This window comes from Girardinichthys multiradiatus, chromosome 4 (assembly GCF_021462225.1).
Source record: "Girardinichthys multiradiatus isolate DD_20200921_A chromosome 4, DD_fGirMul_XY1, whole genome shotgun sequence".
In the NCBI taxonomy this organism is placed as follows: Eukaryota; Metazoa; Chordata; class Actinopteri; order Cyprinodontiformes; family Goodeidae; genus Girardinichthys; species Girardinichthys multiradiatus.
In genome coordinates, this window is record NC_061797.1 from 18,599,446 (window position 1) to 18,622,641 (window position 23,196).

General features: G+C 38.1%; 1 protein-coding gene across 12 annotated transcripts in view; it reads right to left on the reverse strand.

Annotated features, from left to right (window-relative positions):
• cdkl5 (cyclin-dependent kinase-like 5) overlaps positions 1 to 23,196 on the reverse strand; it is an 80,377-nt gene that overhangs the window by 18,671 nt on the left and 38,510 nt on the right. For all 12 annotated transcript variants that reach the window (XM_047362485.1, XM_047362487.1, XM_047362486.1 and 9 more), the window contains exons 4-9: positions 14,566 to 14,611; positions 14,345 to 14,481; positions 13,984 to 14,104; positions 9,409 to 9,468; positions 5,608 to 5,698; positions 3,351 to 3,453 (exon numbers count right to left, since the gene is read on the reverse strand). In XM_047362485.1, the coding sequence (XP_047218441.1) occupies positions 3,351 to 3,453; positions 5,608 to 5,698; positions 9,409 to 9,468; positions 13,984 to 14,104; positions 14,345 to 14,481; positions 14,566 to 14,611 (558 nt within the window). The remainder of the gene's footprint in view (positions 1 to 3,350; positions 3,454 to 5,607; positions 5,699 to 9,408; positions 9,469 to 13,983; positions 14,105 to 14,344; positions 14,482 to 14,565; positions 14,612 to 23,196) is intronic.

Consider the following 23,196-nt stretch of genomic DNA (forward strand, 5'->3'; position numbering starts at 1 on the left):
CCAGCCCCATTTTAGGTATGATTAATCTATCTTTAGTAAATGGATGTGTACCACAGGCTTTTAAGGTTGCTGTAATTAAACCTTTACTTAAGAAACCTTCGCTTGATCGAGATTACTTGAAAAATGACAGACCTATATCCAATCTTCCATTCTTATATAAAATTCTTGAGAAAATAGTTGCTAATCAAATGTGTGAACATTTACATAGCAATGACCTGTTTGAAAAGTTTCAGTCAGGCTTCAGAGCTCATCATAGCACTGAAACAGCTCTGCTTAAAGTCACTAATGATATTCTTATGGCCTCAGATAATGGACTTGTGTCTGTACTTGTCCTGTTAGATCTCAGTGCTGCATTTGATACAGTTGATCACAATATTCTCTTAGAAAGGGTGGAATATGCTGTAGGGATCAGGGGAACAGCACTAAGCTGGTTTAAATTTTATCTGTCTGACAGATTCCAGTTTGTTCATGTAAATGATAAATCATCTTTAAACTCCAGAGTTAATTGTGGAATACCACAGGGTTCAGTACTTGGGCCAATTCTCTTTACTATATACATGCTTCCAATAGGTCAAATTATTGGCAGCATAGAATAAATTTTCACTGTTATGCTGATGATACTCAGCTTTACTTATCCGTAAATCCTGATGAGCCCAACCAGTTAGATAGGCTACAAGCATGTTTTGAAGACATAAAAACTTGGATGACTTTAAATTTTTTGCTTCTAAATTCAGACAAGACAGAAGTTGTCGTCTTTGGACCGGAGTCTTTAAAAAAGAAACTGCTTAGTCAATCACTTAACCTGGATGGCATTAAATTGACCTCCGGTAATAAAGTAAAAACCTTGGTGTTATTTTTGACCAGGACATGTAATTTAAATCCCATATTAAACAGGTCTCTAGGATTTCCTTCTTTCACTTCTGGAACGTTGCCAAAATTAGAAATATGCTATCCAGGAGTGACGCTGAAAAACTAATCCATGCATTTGTTACTTCAAGGCTGGACTATTGTAATTTGTTACTATCAGGATGTCCACAAAATGCAGTTAAAAGCCTTCAGCTGATTCAAAATGCTGCAGCAAGAGTTCTGATGAAAATTAAAAAGATAGATCATATTCCTCCTATTTAAGCTTCCCTTCATTGGCTCCCTGTAAAATCCAGAATATAATTTAAAATTCTCCTCTTCACATATAAAGCCCTTAATGATTTAGCTCCATCATACATCAGAGATCTGATTGTTCCATACGTTCCTAACAGAACACTTTGTTCTCAGACTGCAGGTTTACTGGTGGTTCCTAGAGTCTCTAGAAGTAGAATGGGAGGCAGATCCTTTAGCTATCAGGCTCCTCTCCTGTGGAACCAGCTCCTGGTTTTGGTCCGTGAGGCAGACACCTGTCTACTTTTAAGACTAGGCTTAAAACTTTCCTTTTTGATAAAGCTTATAGTTAGAGTGACTTAGGCTATCTTCCTGATTTTTTACCTCCACCTTCCTCCCTCCCTGTTGGATGGAGTAAGGGGGAGTCAGGTTTAGCCTAAACCAGCTCAGTTATGGTGGAGGTGCAAACACCCTCCATTTCTGCTACCTGTATGACCCCTTCTCTTTTTCAATGGTTATAATCAGTCAGACAAAGAGGTATGCCGATCTTTGTGGTTTTTAGTATAACAATGACCATGAGTGGGCTCTAGATGGACAAACTTTATCAGTTTATTATTTTACTTAGTGCCCCTACACGTGGCCCGTTCTGGGGTGGCTGGGCTCTGGCACTCAGTGGTTTAGTCTGGCCTCCCCGACATCCCTTTGTGGGGTGCCTTCAAACAACATTGTTGTAAATAAGCGCTATATAAATAAATAAACTGAAACTGGAACTATCTCTGTAGTTATGCTGCTATAGGCTTAGGCTGCTGGAGGACATAATGACCATTTTCACCCTCCTTGCTACATTCTCACACTACTCTCCAATTTTGCATTATTTGCTGTTATTTCAGTTTTTAACTGTTCTCTCTCTTTTCTCTTCCTAGAAGCTACACCTGGCCTGACTCTGTCTACCTGTGACACCTTTTTGGAGAGGGGCTTTGTCCAAGCTTCTGCTGCCAACAACTTAATGCTCACCTTCTACAGATGATCCACATGGCCCTGTCTTTCAGTGTTTAACCCTTTCTCTCTCCTAGATATAGCAATTGACTGAGCTTTTACTGTAACTAATTATATGTGCTCTCTTTCAGACTCTATCCTTGAAAACTGGCTCAAAGTTTATCTGTTCTTTCTTTCTAGATGAAACGACTAAAGGAGCTACATCCATTAACATTTACTTTTCCTTCCCATAGAAAGTACTCCTGTATCAGTGCTTCTTTGTTCTTTCTGTGTCTCTGCTCTGTTCTCTCAAACCCCCAGTCGGTCGTGGCAGATGGCCACTCACACTGAGCCTGGTTCTGCTGGAGGTTTCTTCCTGTTAAAAGGGAGTTTTTTCCTCTCCACTGTCACTACATGCATGCTCAGTATTAGGGATTGCTGCAAAGTCAACGCCAGTGACTGTCCACTGTCGCTACATACTCATCCTGGAGGAGTGAATGCTACAAATCTCTGACTCGATGCAATTTGCTGGGTTTCCTTAGATATAAAAACTTTTTATCCAATTTGAATAAATAACTGAATCTGACTGCACTGTTCAATGGTTAGGATTAACAGGAATGTATGTACCTGACTTTTGTGAAGTGCCTTGAGACAACGTGTTGTGAATTGGCGCTATATAAACTGAATTGAATAATTCATTTTTCATTCTCTTTAATTATTTAATAATCTATATGCCACTGCAATGTACTTTACCTATTATGTCTCTTTTTCTTTTTTTTTTTTTGAACTGTCTAGCTACTGAAATGTGCTATATAAGTAAACTTGCCTTGCCTTGCCTTACTAACCGGTACCAGTTTTTGGTCCTTTTTTGTGTGTTTATTTGGCAATAAATGTTAATTTGTTTAATAATAAGATCTCTAAAATTTTCAATTTAAAATATTTCTCAATCTATAAACTTTAATAAATATATCAAAACAACATCTAGCTTTTTGTATTGTTACATCTCAGTTGTTTCAAACATTTCTTCAACATTAAAAACCTTGACTACGCAGTGTTTTTTCTTAATGCACAAATTGAAACCCAGCCATGTTGCTGGCTGCAGACAATAGTGCCTTTGTCACAGAAAGCTTATTTTAAAACTGCTTTGAAAAGACAAAAAATATAAAAAAGCTTTCATTATTCACTTAAAATGGTTTAGGACCTATAAATATAAGGTTTTTATATTGAAAATGTTTGTTCATCTCTTTTTCTAATCTAGTACACACTGCTGCACTACCAACCTGATCAATCTCGCTTTCCCCTGGAAACAAGGGCTGTCCATCACTAAGCTCCCCCAGGATACACCCTACTGACCACATGTCCACAGCCTTTCCATAGGGAGCCCTGCAACGTGGAGAAACAGGAACTATTATAACACTATTTATGCAGAAATGTCATTCAAGGAAATAATTTTAGTGAACAACATGAGTACCTTGTTAATTAGATGGTTGTGTGGTAATGACAACAATGGAGGGTGTTGAGGGTGAAAAAGAAGCTACAAAATTAAGTAGATATCATAACAAGAAAGTGATGTTTTTTGGTGAGTGACATTAAACAATATATTTTATAGCTCCTAGGGAGTATTTCTGAGGCAACAGAACTGTGCAGAGTCTGGTGAGAAATGGTGAGAGTTCTGGCAGCGAAGAAGAAAAGGAGTGCTGGTGTTGGAGGGAGAGAGTATTTGTGTGGGAGGCATTCAAACACTGTCTCAGTAAATGTTCCAGGGCATTTACTAAATCAAGCCACAGCAGTGCGGATAGATGACGTTCATCTGTCTCCAAGCTAGGATGGACACTCAGTGAAGCAAAATCACCAAAAAATAAGCTGCATTAAACAATAAAAATAAAGCTCATCTCAAAACATGGTAAGTTCATCTTAGTTTAATTTCCAGTGTAGCGCATAGTTTACTGCTCGATTTCCCTATTAATTTGACTATATGGCAATGCCATTGCTAACTTAACATTGAAAGAATGACTTACATTAGAGATGTGGTGCAGTCAGTTCAAATTGATCATTAGGATATCCTGGCCTTTTAAAATGCAAGAATTAAACTTCACAATTTTACAAAACTGCACAGTTTGGTCATGTTATTACATAAAGCCCTAGATTGACAGGAACTCACTCACATGAAATCTGTTCCTTTGTTATCACAATTTTCTAAAACCATGAAAAAATGCATTATATTAAACTAAATGACTGTATTATAAAATGCAATACAAATTGTGATCAACTGGGTGGATTTAGAACAAGAAGAACAGCTACAGGTGCATCTCAATAAATTACAATATGAATGAAATGTGAATTAATTTCAGTAATTAAATTCCATAGATGAAAAACTTAGAGAAGCGTCTTATACACGTTTCTTTGTTTTTTTTCTGCTAATGGTGATGATTTGGGCTTACAGCTGATGAAAATCCACAATTCAGTTTCTTGGAATTTTAGATAAGAACAACAGAATTAGATTTTTTAAAAACATCTATTGAGATGCAGAAAAACTGAGCTTCTGTCTTGATAGTCATGCTGGGTGAGGTTGTTGTAGGACCAAAGTGCAGAAAAGAGTGAGGGAGCAGCATGGTGAGTAGGTAAATAAATTTAATTAAAGAAACCAGTAGACTTACAAATGTAGGCAGGACATGGAGTGGTGAGTAGTAAAGGTGGCATGTAGTGTAGATTACAAGACGAACCAGTGGAGAACAATGACAAAAGGGAGTATATGTACTGAGGGAGAGTGGAGAATGGACCAATGAACACAGGGAGTTTTTTATATGGGGCTCAAGGTCAGCTGGTGGGGGAGAGACTGAAGGTAACTGAGGGAGAGTGGCTAACCCTGATGAGCAGGGAGTGCAGGGAGGTAACAGAAAACATCTAAGCGAACTGAAATAAGTAAACAATCAGACTGCCAAAATAACATAAACAGGGAGAACCCAGATCTATAAGGAAATACAAACTAAAACATCTAACATAAGAATCCAGAGAAATAACAAAAAACTCAAACACCAGAATGAATCTAATAAACCCGAATGAACAGAAATAAAGCAAGTGAAGAACATGGCAGTGCATAGAAAGTACACACAACACAAACTCAAAACCCCAAATACAGGCAGATTATGACACTCATTGGTAGCTATATATTAGTTGTTGTATTTATTCTAAAATTGGTAATAAAATGGCTCATTTTTAATAGTTCCTTTTTATCTATGAGAAAAACAGATGGTAATTTGGTAGGGAATTATGAACAGATGTTTCAGCCTTTATGTTTTTTGACCATGCATGTCATGTACTTATTTTTAAAATTAGTATGACAGTTTTTTATAATAATAATAACAATAATAGTTTTTCTATATTTTCTAGGCTGCTGTTTCTAAAGATAAACATTTGTAGATCATAGGTATCTCCCTACAGTCTAAGGAAAAAAGAAATTAACGAATGTACTGATTTGTAAAGAAAAAACAAACAAAAAAAACCCAATGAGCTCCCACTTCCCCTACGGCTACTTACCCCAGCAGCAGCTCAGGAGAGCGGTACCACCTTGTGGCTACATACTCAGTGTAGTTGGCATCTGTTCCTTCAGACAGGTTACGAGCAAAACCTGACCCAGAGGACGACAGAGATTATTATGTCAAGAAGACATTATTTGTCAGCAGTAAGGCAAAAATGATCAATTCATAACAGGAAAGGACATTCAGTATCTAAATTGCTTGGACACCTACAACATGGTATGCCATGCTACCAGACTAATTAGTTATGTGACTCCAGGCGATCTGAGACTCCGCTTTAGATAACTGGTGCAGAGAGAGTCAATTTTAAGCACAGAAAAGTCACAGTAAACAGAATGCCAGCTCCAACAGTGAATACCAAACAAATCCACCCCAGCTGACTCAGTAGGATGGCATTAGCCAATCATTCAGAGCCAGCTGACCATGTCATTTTTTGCAAATATGCATCCAAATGTAAAATACACACCTAGAACAGTTTGAAAAGATAAATCCATGAACTACTGGTACATTGCATCAATGTGTTTGGAGAGTTGCTGTTTGGTTTTCACAGAGATGTGGCCAATTATCCAATAACAACCACCGGGGTATGTTTATGGTGTTTATGGGCAGTTTCGAAAGGCAAATTCACTTTCTCTGCTACACACTTTACAAGACAACAAATTAAAGGTGGGATTTTCTATTATAAATCAGGCTTAAGAAATCAAACTTTGCATAGTGATTTAGTTGAAAAACTCATGCATAATAAAAATCACTATGAACGTATACAATTCAATTCAAAAATACTTTATTAAACTCAAAGGGAAATTAAAAGTTCGTATTATGCGGGTTTCTTCAAAGAGCCGTTGTAGGTGCTGTTGGCTGTGGGCAGGAAGGATCTCCTATAGCGGTTTGTCTTACAGCAGATCTGAAGAAACATCTGACTGAAGACACTCTGTTGTTGTACAACAGTCTCAAGAAGAGGATGCTCGTGCTTCTCCATAATGTTCTTCATTTCATGAAGAATCCTTTGCACAATTGTCTCCAGAGGTTCTAGAGGAGTTTCTAGAACAGGGCCAGGCTTTTCTATTAACTTGTTGAGTTTTTTTATTCCCTGGCTCTGATCCTGCTACCCCAAAAGATGGCAGCAGAAGATCACACTCTCCACAACACACTTATTAAAGATATGCAGAACAAAACAGATATAGACATCTGTCTTGTACTAGACGTCTGAGATGTACAGAGTGAAAAGCAATGGTTAGAGTACCGTCCCCTCCGATGCTCCTGTAGTCCTATTTTGTGTCTACCTGGTTAGACACACAACCCTTCAATTTCACAAAATGTGGTCTGTTTGTCAGGTAGTCTTTGATCCAGGTTATTGCTGAGGACTCTGGAGTTTCTGACAAAGCAAATCAGGCTTAATTGCATTAAATGCCCTGGAGAAATTAACAAACATAATCCTCACAGTGTTGCCTGCTTTGTCCAGATAAGAGTGGGTTTGTTGAAGAAGGTGCATGATGGCCTTTTTCTACTCCAACTGCACAGCAATAAGCAGGGGGGTCCTAAAAGTTGCTTGTTTGCTTACTCGGGTGGGCCAACAGGATTCTCTCTAGGACTTTTATGATGTAGGATGTCAGGGAGACAGTTCTACAGTCACTGAGGATTGATGGGTAAGTCTTCTTTGGAACAAGGCAGGAGGTCTTCTACAACACTGGAACCTTCTCCTGGGCCAGGCTGAAGGTTGAAGAGGTGCTGCAGAATCCCACAGAGCTGCTCTAACCAGGCCTTCAGGACTCTGGGGCTGACACCATCTGGACCTGCAGCCTTATTGCGGTTCAGTCTCTCAAGCTGCCTCTTCACCTGACTTCATGAGACTCACAGATTGAAAGGGCAGGCAAAAGGAATATCAGTATCTTCTGATTTGGTTAAAGAAAAACATGTAGAAGCAAAAGGATCCATGGCCATGGTGGAAGATAAAACATTTGAGATGGGACAGGGAAGCCTTGTGTCAAAGAAGGGTCAGATGTCTGTTTGGCTGTGCGCAGGAGAGAAGGATACTGAGCTTGCTCCTGAATTGAACCTATTGAAGAATGAGAGTGTACAGTTAATTGGCTCTGACCTGACATCCATCTTACCGATCCTCCTTCTGCTTGAAACCTATGAGCTTCTTTATCCCTCACCACACATCTCTGATATTGTTTTGCTGGGCTTCTTCTCCAACGTCTTCCTGTACACCTCCTTACTGTATCTTATCTTGACTTTAAGTTGCTTCAGTATACTCCTCAATAATTTTCTGTGTCCCACCCTAAAGGCTCTTGTTTTTGTGTTAAGCAAGGCCTTAAGGTCACTAGTGATCCAGGGTTGTTACTGTGGTGGAGAATAACACCATCCCCATCCTGGTGGGATGGTGTTATCCGAACAGAATTTTATATAGTCTGTTATACACAGTCATGACATTGATGTCCTCTCCATGTGGCTGGTACAGTGCATCCCAGTCAGTAGCCTCAAAGCAACCTTGCATGGCTTCTTCAGCTTCCAGTGACTATCTTCTCACAGTTTCTCTTTATTGTAGGTTGCCTTTGAACAAGAGGTTCATATTTGGTGCAGAGAAAAACAAGATTGTGATCTGATTTGCCTAGAGGAGGTCTTGCTATAGAGATGTATGAGTCCTTGACATTTGCATAAAACAAGTCCAGCGTTTAGTTTTCGCTGGTAGAGAAACAAACTGTTAATTTGCTGGAAGTGTAGCAGGGAGTGAAGCATTGTTAAAATCACCACATATAGCCACATACACATTGGGGTGTTGTGTCTGTAGCTTAGCAATGACTGAGCTCATGACATCACATGCAATGTCAGCCATGGCTGATGGTGGAATGTAAACCGTTACCAAAATAACACTGGTGAACTCTCTGGGTAAATAATATGGACCAAAACTTACTGCTAATGGTTCAATATCTAGGCTGCAGAGAAGACACTTTACAGTAACATGTCATGGATTACACCATCTGTTGTTCGCAATAACTGCTAATCCACCTCCTTTGTGTTTGCTGCTCCTCTTTAAATCTCTGCCTGCTTATATGATCAGAAATCCTGGCAGAGAGACGCTGGAGTCTGGGATATTATCTTGCAGCCATGTCTCAGTGAAACAGATAATACTGCATTCCCTATACTCTATAATGACTACAATGCTGAGTCATTGTAAGGGTTTGGAGTTCATCCAACTTGTTTACCAATGATCTCACATAAACTTTCACCTTCTCCCTCTTCTCTTTTCTCCTGCTGTGCATCCACCATTCATCCATCACCTCTTTTTCAGCTCATCTGGGATTTGGGGTTGTAGTTTTTGTATTATTTGAGCTTTTGAGGTGTTAATCAGCTGCACCCAGTTGTAAAAACACCCAGTTGAAAAACACCACCTTCTTGCTATGGTTATGCATCACAACAGACGTCTAAAAGTAAAAATGAATCAGCAAAAATATTTCCAGCTGCACAGTATCCAACACCACAGGAGACAATAATTCAAAAAAAAAAAAAAGCAATCTTCATCCACAAAAGGAGGAATTCAAATTTTTTAAAATAAGATATCAGACCAAAAACAACAGAGGTGGTCCAATATGCTGCCACCCTGAGCAGCACAATTCTAGAATATACCAGACATACTGTATCAGAATGTCTTAAATGATCAAAACCAGTCTCAACACATAGCACAGGCTATGAAATTACATTAAATATATGAGAAATACATTTTTGTTCTATATTACACTGAATAAGAATGAGGTTTTTAGCTTATAAATAGAAGGTTAGGAATGCAAAACAAAAAACTCACCAAAGTCACACAGTTTAAGGACATCATCAGAACTGATGAGAAGGTTCTCTGGTTTGATATCTGAAAAAGAGATGGTTTAAATCAATATCTTAAAAAAATGTTTAAGAAAACGTTTTTAAGAAACGTTTAAGAATTTAAGAAAATGTTTTTCAAGGTATAGCTTTATTTTTATCATAAAGTGTAACAAAGGTCCTTTAAATAAACAAAGATAAAAGACAGTGTTAATAATGTACACTTACACTGATTAATTGTCCTGATTGTGTATGACTGAGGTATTAGAAACTTTAAGTTTATGAATTAAAATGCATTTGGACCACTGTATCAGTGTATGAACAGCAGTAAAAAACAATGGCTCAATAAATATAAAAAGGCAAGGCAAGGCAAGTTTATTTATATAACACATTTCAGTAGCAAGACAATTCAAAGTGATGTACATTTTCGTTGTATGATGAGCTAAACCTTCCCTCCTACTTCCCTATTTCTAAGGGGATTGCTCAATCCAGCTCTCCATCCAACGGGTCCAGACTTCCCTAAACCTGAAAGATCTTACTAAGCAGGTTTACTGAAAGTTCTGTTTAAGCTGGTGTCGGGAAATGACACGCCTAACCTCTTGACAGCCTGCATCCAGAAATCTCGCCCTTCTTCAACTGGAGGTCAGGACGACCGAGTAGCACACAGCAATCATCCACTCCTTGACAGTCACTTCTGTTAACAGCTGCTCATTCCCTAATATCACAACTGGCTCTTGGTATATGGGCTAGGTTAATTTTAGTGACTCGGCATGAGCCCCAAGGGCGCTGTTTTAACAAGCTTGGCTAAGGCAACCTATAAAAACCTCCTAAAATCTCTTAGAACCAGGCAACAAGACTTTTTACCACCAATGAAAAACCAACAATAAGGTGACTCAAATAACTGGATGCCCATGATTTATCTAGAATTTTATATGCTTTCTTTAATTAGTAACGCTTTTGTAGGGGTCAGTAACAGCTTAAATTCAGCAACACATGATAATTTCAATAATAGAAATGAATCAATCAACTCAACCTGTCTTTCCCTGTTGCTGAAACTAGTAAGTTTGGAGAGGCTTTGACAACGGAGGCTCATCCATGCACCCGTTGGGGATGTTTCTTCTGGTAACAACGAGCGATTTCTTGAAGGAAAGACGGCTTAATCTTCAGTTTCTTCCCCTAAGTGGACAGGCACTGATGCTCCAGGTTTCACTGGTCAAACAGGACTTTGTTGTCATATGTCTCAGAAGACAGTAGCGTCCAGAGGCTGAAAAACTGAAGGAAACCCCGGTGTAAAAAATGAGGTTGATTCAGGACTTCCAGAAGCCTGAACCTTAGAGCATTCAGTTGTTCACCGATCAAGTTCACTTCTGTTGTCTGGATAAAAAGGCTGTAGATGAAATCAGATTCTTAATTTCGAGGTACAGTCCTTTCAGGGCACACGGGTTGATCCTCTTTTTAATGCAGTCAATCAGCTGGGCTGTGTCTCTGGTCCTCTGCTTCATCTGTAGCCTCTTTCTCCATCCGATCTTTTTTCGCTGGTCTTCTGCGAGGAAACAACTGCAGTTCCCTTTTTTGGCAATGCTTTTTCATTGCAGATGCTCTCACCCCTCAGCCCTTTGTTAGGTTTCTCCGTTATGGCACAACATGCTATTGCCCAATACGTTATATCTCAATACTTATTCATGGTCACCGTGACTTTCTGGTGCTGTTTTTCAGCCTTGAAGATACCAGTAATAGCCACACAGCTGGCTGTATCATGTTCCTCCCTTCTTCGTGTTGTTTGTTGGCCTTCAAAAGGTTTGCTGTCAGCCCGCAGCCGTCTCTCGTCACTCCCAGTCAACCTAGTAAACTTTACACAGTATTACACATTCCATTCTAACCTTTCTGCATTTACTTTTAGACAGTTATAAAACCATCACTTAATTATTTTTATTCATACATCACAACTGATCAACATTATATCCCTTTCATATATAGCTGATTGAGAATTTTAAACCTTAATGTTTTTTATTTTAATTATCAGTTCTCAATCATATTTCAATCATATGTCTTTTAACTTGACAATCAAAGATTACTCATTTCATTTAATACTTGTAGAAAATGGAAAAATCATTATACATCATTTCCTTGGTTACACTTGTTTATACTTCTGCAAAAGATAAGACAGTTAATATGTGACTCCACACAAGCCTCTCCGGTCTCTCAGTCCCCAGAATGTGAGAATATGCTTGGTTCACTCTTTATTGCTTCAACTGTGTATTTAATAATCGTTGCATGGATTACACAAAAAGATACCTATTTTTATTTTTTTATTGATTTAAGTGTGAGCAGTTAATCAATGTTGCATGGATTACATGGAAAGATCTCACCTCATTTTGACAACATGAAAAAAAGAAAAACAAACAAATAATAAAAACAATAATGATAAAATGACTGATATAATGAAAGAAAAGTAGGACTGAAAACCTAACTAATAATGTTTAGATAGCACAGTCAAAGGCCACCCTAAACAAATAAGTTTTTAATCTTGATTTAAAGCAACTTAGGGTTTCTTTTACAGTTTTCTGGGAGTTTATTCCAGATCATAGGAGCATAAAAGCTGCTTCTCCATGTTTGGTTCTGGTTCTGGGTATGCAGAGTAGATTTGAGCCAGAAGACCTGAGAGGTCTGGGTGGTTGATACACTGACAACAAGTCTGTAATGTATTTTGGTGCTAAGCCATTCAGTGATTTATAGACTAACGGAAGTATTTTAAGATATGGGGAGCCAGTGTAAGGACTTTAGAACCGGGGTGATGTGCTCCACTTTCTTAGTTCTAGTGAGGACGCTGGCAGCAGTGTTCTGGATCAACTGCAGCTGTCTGATCGACTTTTTAGGCAGACCTGTGAAGACACCGTTGCAGTAATCAATTCTACTGAAAATGAACGCATGAATCAATTTTTGAAGGTCCTGCTGAGACATTATTCCATTAATCCTGGAGATGTTCTTTAGGTGATAGAAAGCCGACCTTGTTACTGTCTTTATGTGCCTGTCAAGGTTTAGGTCTGAGTCCATCACTACACCCAGGTTTGGAGCCTGACTGGTGGTTTCTAGCTGTATTAACTGAAGCTGTGTGCTAACTTTTAAATGCTCTTCCTTTGGTCCAAAAATTAGATTCAGTTGAAGAAAATTTTGGCCCATCCATGCATTGATTTCTTCTAAGCATTTACCAAGCGCTTGAATGGGTTCATAGTCACCTGGTGACATCGTAACGTATAGCTGTGTGTCGTCAGCATAGTTATGATAACTTACGTTGTTTATTAAAATCTGAGTTAGGGGAGCATGTAGATATTGAATACGAGGGGCCCTAAGATGGACCCTAGGGGAATGCCACGTGATTTTTGTGGTCTCTGATGTAAAGTTACCTACTGAGTAGAATTTAAAACAATCGAGTGCTGTTCCAGAAAGGCTGACCCAGTTTTCCAGGCTTTTTAATAAATTGGAGTGATCAACAGTGTCAAATGCTGCACTAAGGTCCAATAATACCAGCACTGTGGTTCTTCCACAGTCTGCATTTATTCAGATGTCATTGAACACCTTGACAGTCTCTGTACTGTGGTGAGCACAGAAGCCCGACTGAAAGACATCAAAGCGGCTTGTTATTGTTAGGAAGTTGTTTAACTGCTGAAACATAACTTTTCCAGTAATCTTACTGATGGCACCTTGTTGGGTTGGGTCTGCTTTGGGGTTGTGATATAGGTATCGCAATACACTGTCACTGATCTGACACATTAAATATACACAGATTGACTACCATTTACCTCTCATTGATTATTCAGTCTAGCGTTATGTTTTGAATTAACAGAAAATGATTTGAAGCAATATGATAGATTAGGACAATGCAATATGTATCTCTTGAATAAGAAATAAAACAAAAAGTTAACCTTTCAAAGAGGAGTCTTTATAACAGCTCATAAATTGGACAATGTAAGGTTAATGATACAGGATGCAATTCAAAATATAGTCTTACAATACAACACAGTAGTATCATGATGTTAAAATATCTTAGCTCCATTTGTCCTTCCAAACAGTTCGAGTCACTACTGAGGGATAAAATGTTGCTCCACAGCCAGAATGGCAGCAGAAGAAGCCCTACAGGAGTTTATTCACAAACATAACTTCTGTCTTCCTTTCGAACAGATTGTATTTTACTTTTACAAAGATTTAAAAATGAACCGATCTAAAAATCTAGAAATTTTGTCAAAGAAATTGCATCTAATCTATTCTGCTAGCATTGTACAGATTCGTGTCCATAAACCAGTACAAATCGGTCTTCACATTCCTTGAATCTAGGTTGAATATTTAGGTTTACCTTAGATTGTATTGCTATAAACATTTGTCACATCTTGTACAAGTTTAGAGCTGGAATGCCAACATGTGTTGAAAATACATGGTCAAGATACATAAGCAATTTTAGGGTAGTGCAACAGAGTGGGACATTTTTACATTCATTTTCTGAAGGCTTGGAAAAAAGGAATGAAGGGGACAGGAGAAAGGAACCAAACAAATAAAGATGAATACTCACCTCTGTGTACAATTTCATTCTTGTGACACCAGTTGATGGCTTTGATGAGCTGGAAAATGTAGCTGCGAACCTTTTCTGGTGGTGCACCAGTGGGAAATTCCTCCAGCAGTTCAAGCATGTTCTGACAAACCACAATAACATAATGTAAAAAGAACCAGACTCTGTAGCAGCAATATGAATGCTCGCTCCATCCATCCATCCATCCATCCATCCATCCATCCATCCATCCATCCATCCCAGTAAATTGCAGCAAGATTTATACTGTATTGAAACTGTCAATAAAACAAAATTGTTTAAAGACGCTCTGTGTGCACACTATGCAAACTTGATGAAATAAACATGGCAGCATTATTAGGCTGACCCTCTCAACATATTCAAAGACGAGATAGAGTTTCCCCCTCCTACGAAAAGCCTCTTTGAGCTCAACGATGTTGTCCTGCTTCAGGGTCCGGAGCATCTTCAGCTCCCGAAGGGTCGTCTCCTTAACCTCCTCATTTTCTGTGTGGGTATTTAAAGACAAATATATTTTTGCATTTTAGCTTCTCTCCTTACTTTTGACAATCTTTTTAGTGGTTTACTCACCTTCACTGTCTTTAAACTTCTTGATGGCCACCAGCTCATTGGTTTCCTGTGAAGAACAATGCACATCTATTTAGGTTCCTGAATGGAACAAATGTGCTTAATGACTTTTAAAAAATAAGATAGTAAAGATAGCTGGTCTTTTAAGACTGGAAGTAAAAATTTCAATTCTAAAAACTCTTCACAATAAGAGCTAGACACTCAGGCTTGATTTAAGGAAGTGGGAATAAAATAACAAAGGTAACTCTGCATTTATGTTTTTCACACAAAGATATAACAACATAATATGATCGTGTCATTGCCAGAAATTCAGTTTATAAGTTCTGAAGGCTGAAGGGGTTATTATAGTTTTCTGTCATTAAGCTGCGCGAGAAGCTAATGCAAAAAAGGCACCACATTGGGAGCTCTGAATACAAAATCAATTCTAACTGGGTGTTTGTATATTGAACATTTGTATTTGGAAAGACGTTTTCCCAATGAAAATGATGAAAAATAAAATTATTAGTTCTAACCCACCACCCACATCCTAATCAAAACATAGGCAGCACTCAAAATCTGTCAGTTTCAACATAGTAAAGTCATTGATCCTATAGTAGAACATTCCTGGAGCCATTGTTTGATGAAATAATGAAACCATAAGAACAACAAACACGCATATTCAACATGATAGATATGATAAAGAGGAGTTTTTTTAATATTAATTTATTTTTTATACTTTTTTGGGAAAGGACAAACATTTTTCATAATGACTTAAGGGAAGGCATCATAATGGCATCTTGATCCTACAGCAGTCTTTCTTAAACTGTGGGGCACGCTGCCTGGGGGGTCATGACTGACAGGGGTCACGAGCAAAGCCTTGTCTTTTCTTTCTGTCCAGAAAATACAGTGCACTCACGATACTAATGTGAATGTCAGAGGACTCTGACTCATTTAGCGGTGACATAATAAACAAAATGAGCAGGTGGAACGCGGACAAATGCAGAGAGAGTCTTCTGTCAGTACAATGGAGAAATATATAACAGGGGCTAAAAGAAAAAAAGACAACGTGTCAGGTACAACCACAACAAAGAAAAATTGGGACAATGACTAAGGAGACATCATTTTTTGCCAAATAATTGCACTTGTATTTGTTCTGTACTCAAGTTGCACCTTATTGTTCTTGTATTGTAAGGTGTGCAGTGGATAAAAGGCTTATTGTAAGAGTGATACTGTGATATTATTAAGTTAGCACAAATTGACTGATTCATCTTTGTTGCCATATTTTTTTTTTCTTTTGCACACAAACACCTTTATTATTACTGTTCTAAAATATGTGACTGCACATTTTATGTTAATGTTATCAGTTTTGAAGAAGAATAATCACAATCTCTGTATTCTTCAATAAGTTAATTGACCCATTTTGTTGAAGTTTTGTTGGGATTCTTCAAAGGGGCTGCAACAGGAGACATTTGAGAACCACTGCACTTGGTCCAAAGCCCAGCACAACAACTACTACAATTTTAGTATCACTGGCATTCCATACTAACTGCCTAGAGGCATAGGTGAACATTGTGCCACTAGTTCTGGACTTGCGATTAAAAAGAAACCAGTTTACTGATACTTGCTTCTTTATGCAATACAAAATGTTGGAAGATTTCCCATAATATTCTTATTCTACAGAGTTATGTTGCAGTAGACAACTTTGTTTAGGTGATGTTTTCCACAGAACCATTTTTAGATGCGCACTTTTCTGAACGCTGCTCCCAACTTTTTGATGGTCTGGTAATTAGCAACTCTATGGTTGGCCAGGAGAAGCAGAGGAAACAACACAAGAGAAAGTGCGCATATATAGAATCAATATGCGGAGCATATTCTAGCACAGCAAGGGATAGGTACCTTTCACATTTGAACCGATACGTTACCGATACTCAGAATCGATACCGGTACTCAACGGTACCAGGTACTTTTGTGTTTGTTAATGTTGTAACAAATGTTAATTCCTTTAATAATAAAATCTTTACATTTTTCAGTTTAACATATTTATTTTTCAATATATAAACCTTAATGAATATATCAAAACAACATCCAGCTATTTGCATTGTAACATCTCAGTTGTTTCAAATATTTCTCCTCCCATGTTGCAGGCTACAGACGACGAGTCGCTAACGGATGCAGGCGTGCAAACGGTGCCGAATGCCGGAGTTGTAGCCGTAGATTTGAGGCTGATGAAAATTGTTGCTTCAGCCTTGAGAAAAATCTGGTGCTTAACCAGGTGCTTCTTTAGATTAGAAGTATTCCCGCTGCTGGCCTTGCACTTCGCGTCACAAATATTGAAGCGAGCGTAATTTGCATCGCATTTTGAAAAGTGGAGCCATACTTTCAAGCGCTCTCTATCTGCCATGCTTTGCTGACTGTAGCAGCGACATAATGCTCTTGTTCGTGCAATGCTGTGTTCATGACCAGCATAGAAAATCGCCCACTCTTCCACTTCCTCAGTGTTACAATGATACGTTTAGGTACCGAAACATGGTACCGTTTGATTTTACATGAATCGGTACTCGGTAGTACCAAAGGAATTTGGTCGGTACCTATAAACATACTGAATTCGGTACCCATCCCTAAGCAGCAAAGTCAAAAAAATCATAATTGGGGTAGCCATACACTGTTTGCTTTTTGAAAAAATTCTTATTCATATGCATTTGTATTTAGAGGTTCCAATGTGTTCTAAAAACTATATTTGCATTCTGGCCAAGGTGTTTTATGTAATCTAATGTAGTAAAAAATAACTGTATGTCTGGATTACAACAAAAGTGTGTATGATCATGCATATGGCTATGTAAGCAATAGAAAATTATTTTTGTGAGTTAGTCACAAAAGTTTTGTGAGACATAAAAACAGAATAAAATCTAATCATTGTGTGGTAATCATGTGAAGTTGCTGGCTCAACAGCAGCTGGTTACACTCTTAGTTGTTGGATATAAATAAATAAATTAAACTAAATTAGGCCCGAGCCCTGAAGGCATTATTCTGTTTGGGTCTTCTTTATCTTTTTCCACTAAATCTTATTCCAAATAAATTACCTTTATTGTCCCTGAACATTCCTCAAAATCAAGATTATGCACAGGTCAGTGTAAAATGTTTTTAGTTGTGATAGTATGTGTGCATGGTTGTTTGCCCTGTGTGTCTCTGTGTTGCGCCGTGATAGACTGGCACTGTCCAGAGTGTACCCCAACACTTGCCCAATGACTGCTGGAGGAAGGCACCAGCCCCCCCACAACCCTGCAAGGACAAGCGGGTATAAACAGTGGATGGACAGACAATGACATTTTGCACGCAGTCCCCAAACTGCAGCCCCCCCAACTAGTTTTACAGAAAGCTTTTAGAATTGGCACACTTATAGAGCAAATTAACCTTTTTCTGATGTCAGAACAATCTGATGTACTTTATTATTGAAAAGTCTTTCTTGAAGGGTATGGGCAAGGCAGCATGGCAAATATCAACCACACCCTTTCCATAAAGGTGGCTCTAAAAAAACTATCCACAGCTATATGGCTATGATTTATATGTTCATGCCATATGTAAACACCCATGTAAGCTGGGAATGGATTTTGCAAAATGGACCTACAGTGGCCTCTAGAATTTGTCAAATTGCTGTATCTGCCATTTACAATATCTGACCACCACAAATGTTTTTGGTTTTCATCACAGACAATTCCTCTATGTGGTAATTTGCAGACCTCACCGAAGCCACATTATTCAACTCTTACAGGAATTTCATTGACATGAATGGTGTGATTACACCCAGTGTTTTTACTGCTCAGTAACAGTTTGTATTCAGTGCTCATAAACAGCACCACCTACAGGTTATGCACATGTACTGAGAGCCTGAGAGCGATAATACTGTAGTGGGAGTACTCAAATCCTATTTTTGCTAAAGAGGCAGAAGTGTCACCAAGAATCTGCAACAATTATGCCCCTTTTCAATTCATGGATCCAGCACCGCATAGCTCCACTCCGCTCGATCTCACTCTACTCAGCCCAAACCTGTTGTGTTGCGACTGACTCACTGACGGCTCTAGGTGTAGCATGAAGCCCCACCTCCAAGTGTCAGCATCATATGCTGTGCTTCATAACCATGCGACCAAAACGCGTGTTGTCATTTTTCCTAGACACCATCGAGCCACCACTGCTATGATGCACAGAAAAGCCAGTGCCCTTATTGTTGCCCCAAGGATTAGAAAAGCCAGAAAAGGAAACGGTCATAAAGTGGGCTCAGTGGAGTGGTGCCGGCCATAGTAGATAGCCCATGGAAAAGAGGCTTTAAAGGCTACCTGAATTTTAACCAGAGTAATGGGGCTAATACTCCCATAATTATTGCTCTTGTTTTGATTTCTATCTACTTTAAAGGAAATGTTTGACTCATGCCTTACTTCCTGCATTAACAAAAACAACACTAAGCAAACCAAGGCAAACTAAGTTAAAACTGAAGTAAAGACATGCCTAACAATAAAGCAAAGATTTGTTAAAATATTTGATGAATGCATAATGTATTTTTTTACAACCTTCTTCTGAGTGATACATTTGCACAATTTTGATCCTTTGTAGCCACTGCAAATTATGGCTTTATCTCAATGATGCAAATTAGCAAACATCAAGGAAGCCCTAATGGGAGCGCTGAACTTTATTTCAGGTTAATGAAATTTACAATAATTGATTTTAGGTTTTAACAAATGAAAACTAAATGGTGAAAAGACGCTCAACAAGCATTAGTTTAAAGGCTTTACTTTATCAGGTTATAACAGTTTCTAAGTATTTTTGTCTAACAGATTTGTTTTGTTCCCTTTTAGTTGAACAAAATTAATATCATATTACCTATGTAAGAAGTTTCTAAATGATTTACTATGGCACTAATTTTTTTTACATAAAAAACCAGGGGTGTGTACACTTTTGAGCCACTGTACTGTAAAAGATTACAACAAATGCTGACTCCAGCGCAAAGGTTTTTTTTTCAAGACTACTTTATGCTGTTATTTTTAGGTACTGGACCCTTTTTCCTAATGTACACACGGCATACATAAAAGAAATACAAACATGGTACCCATAATTAATAATATCATGATAGAAAAAGAAGAGAAAAATAAACACATCTCCACCCAAGAAGGATTCTTTAATATATATTTTCAGTTAGCTTTCATTAAATGAAATACAACAATGTTTGCCATCACAGCATTGTGAGCCTAAATCCTTGAAAGTTTTCTTTTTCTGTCCTCTACAACCCCCAGGATGTAGCAGCGAACACAGTGGGCCAGAGGGGATTACATCATACAATAGAGTGTCCTTGGCTGCTCTCATGTTCCTCAATTGTCCTTTTGTCTATAGTGGGTCAGACATCACAGACAGTCTAATCAATGAGATGAATAAGGCAGTGTGGAGCTGCATGTCACTGGCAGTGCTCTTGCTTAAATCAGCCAATTGTTTTACGATGGCGAGAAATACAAACTTGTCACTTTAAGATTTGATGCTCATCAGCAAATTGGATAATGCAATAAAGGTTTACTGCAACAACAGAGGTCAACTGTGGCTGTGCTGTTATGGTTTTCAATAAAAGGGGGGAAAAACAATCAAAAACACATTCCAGGTCCCATTAAGCACATATGACATTTCAAAGAGTAGCTGCAATGTGCTGATGCTGCTTATGTTTGTGTTACATCCTTGATTTCTTCTGATTTACCTTTTAACTACTGATAAGGACACCAAAAATAACCTTTAAGATTGTAACTGTCTTATGATATAAATGCATTATAATAGCACTACAGCTGGTACACCATTTGACAGTGAATTTCCAAAGCAGTCTCAATTTGAAGCAGCACAAAAATCTAACTTTACCTAAGATTGATTTATATTTTGGTATATCTCAAGTAAATACCGTACAGATCCTTTTGAAACACAGCCAAAATAATTATAAACAATTACTAATAATTAATTTGTCTTTTTACCTTGACAGTACTACACAGTGACACTGTATCTTCACCAGGAGACAGGCAGCTGTGTAGGTTGTGATATTGTCACTCCAAAAGCACAAATTCAAGATAACACATAAACCTCCATACAAACACCCACATATGCTAAACAACACTTGCATAAAGTGGCAGAACAAATCCTGGCACAAATACGCTTGACTAATTAAAATATTCCGTCAAACGCACACTGCAGAGTAAAGTATATATAAATTATACTGGTACGCCCATTTAAAATTAATTTAATTTCTTTGTTGTGATGTTAGAACCTACTGTGTCTCCTGATTGGGTTTTACCCTATTTACAGTGCCATTATTCCCTCTGTCATATACAGGTCTGCTGTAGACTTCTAAGAGATTTACCCATTTACCAACACTGTTTAATACATCCCTCCGCATCACTTCCTCTCTCTCAAACACACATGCAACCATTACTTCCTTCTTTCTCCCTGTGCCACCATTTCTCTTTTCTCCTGCTTCCAGCTGAGAAAAGCAAAAATAACTGCTCTCTTGCAGCAAACCTAAAAAAAAAACCCATTAACTATCATGGTCCCTGGCTCACACGTGTAAAATTGAGTATCTCACTTTGTCATATAAGTGGGAAACATGTCATATGTCACATTAGTGAGTCAAAGAAAATAAAAGGCACTTTAACCTGGCTGTACTTTTAAAGTTGCTAGTTAATTTGCATGCAGAGTTGTTGGTGAATGACACATTAATGGCATAATAAAGTCAGGGAGACTGTGACAGTAAAATATGTAAAAGTATCTCCGATGTTAGGTGGTCAGCCTTTTTTCTGCTGTCCATGTGAGAAAACATTTTATGTTTTTTAGTATGTTTTGTATTGTACAGCTGATCCAGAGAGAAGAGCATTAAATGGACATTCACACTGTTTTCACCTTGTCTTGTGTGGAGTTTCTGTGCACACATAGTATCTGGGCAATCAGACGTAGTGTACAGCGTATTTTACATTACTAGTAAAGTAGAGCCAAGTAGTTGGCTCGATTGACCTATAAATGACTGACCAAGTGAGGTTAACAGGGTTGTGGTTTGTGTAAAAAAAAACATAGCTCTAGCTGAAAGGGACCATGTCCATTGCAACTGAAACTTTTAATTTAATTTCCAGTCTTCAGTATCACCATTTAAATCTTTGGGAATTCCTGTCAGTTCTGATTTTTTTTTTTTTATCTCTTTGGGTGCATGTATGCAATAAAGCCACTTGTTTAGGTTTTCATTTTTGTAACCCAGTCTCCTAATTCACTGTTGAGTTCAAAAGCTGATCTGGAGGGTAGATGAGATCCTACATGTATCAAATGAATGACTCATGAGAGCTAGCTTGAAATCCACCACATCAGTGATTCGTTTTGGAAAGGATGCAGCTGCTGACAGCCTCTCGCTGAAATCAGTAATACACAATAAACTGAAGACTAATTACTTTCATCACTCATCTTTTACTCTATAAACTGTAAAAAGTTAGGCAGAGATTCCAAATCCAAAATGCAGCAAAAATAAGGAAGTTTACTAACTGGAAACAATTAGACCCATGGGTGAAGACCCATTTAATTAGCTGTGATTTTTGCAGTTAACATTATTATTTCAAAAATACAGTATATCTGATAAGAAATTTAAATTAAATATAGCTTTGATGCCCTGCTGATAATTGGAAGTGAACAATAAAATGCTATTTAAACTGGACATTCGTTTACCGTTTTTCTGTATCAGAAAAAACATTGTCAAAGAAAAGAAAAACATAATTTTTTGATACATTCTGATGAAAAATCATTCAATGAAAACAGAGAGATGTGATGGTTGATAAATAGAATAGATTTTCACAACCAACAAAATATTGTATTTCAAACAATCCTTTCTACTGTTGAATACAGTACAGCTCTTCCTTTGCAGTGCATACTGTTAAAAACTGCCTGAACAGCTCACAGCATCCAGCCCAGAAACTGATGTTTTCCGTGAGTACAAAAAGATCAAGACCTTAGTTAGAGAGAAAAGACCAGAATGAGATAATGAAGATTATATCAAAGACGTGTGGCCAATGATAACCAATGCTACAGAGAGTGACGAAGCTAAGAAGTTGTGTCTGAGTCATGTAACAGCATATCACTTAGACAAATAAGGAACAGCTCAGAGTCATTATGAAAGGTTGGTGCTGGAAGACATGGATGATGAAGACTCCCAGATCAGAAGAGCAAGGCTACGCATGGATGGAGGTCAGCGCCTTGTACCAGTGTGGCATGTAGTTAAGCAAACAATCTTACCAGCTAGATATGTGAAGGCCCTCCGAGAAGTAACCAAGGGGAGGAGAGGAGAAATTTCCTTTAACCAAAATGCCAATGCAAGCTACGATAGTTTCACAGATGGATCAAGCAGTGATATCTTATGATCTGGAGCAAGAGAAGCAGCAGTTTTATGAAGAAAAAACTGCTGCTTCTCTTCTGCTCTCAGTGGGGTCAGACGGTTTTCCACTCTCTCCTTGATCCTCCCCCATTTTTTGCCCTGCTTCAGCTTTTTGTCAATGTTTTTGTTAGAGCCTCTGTTTGCATATCCTCCTAATTTGTTCATTATGGATTTGGTCAGCTGGTCTCTCAATGCAATCGCTCATATTTTCTCGACGGGAAGACAGGGTA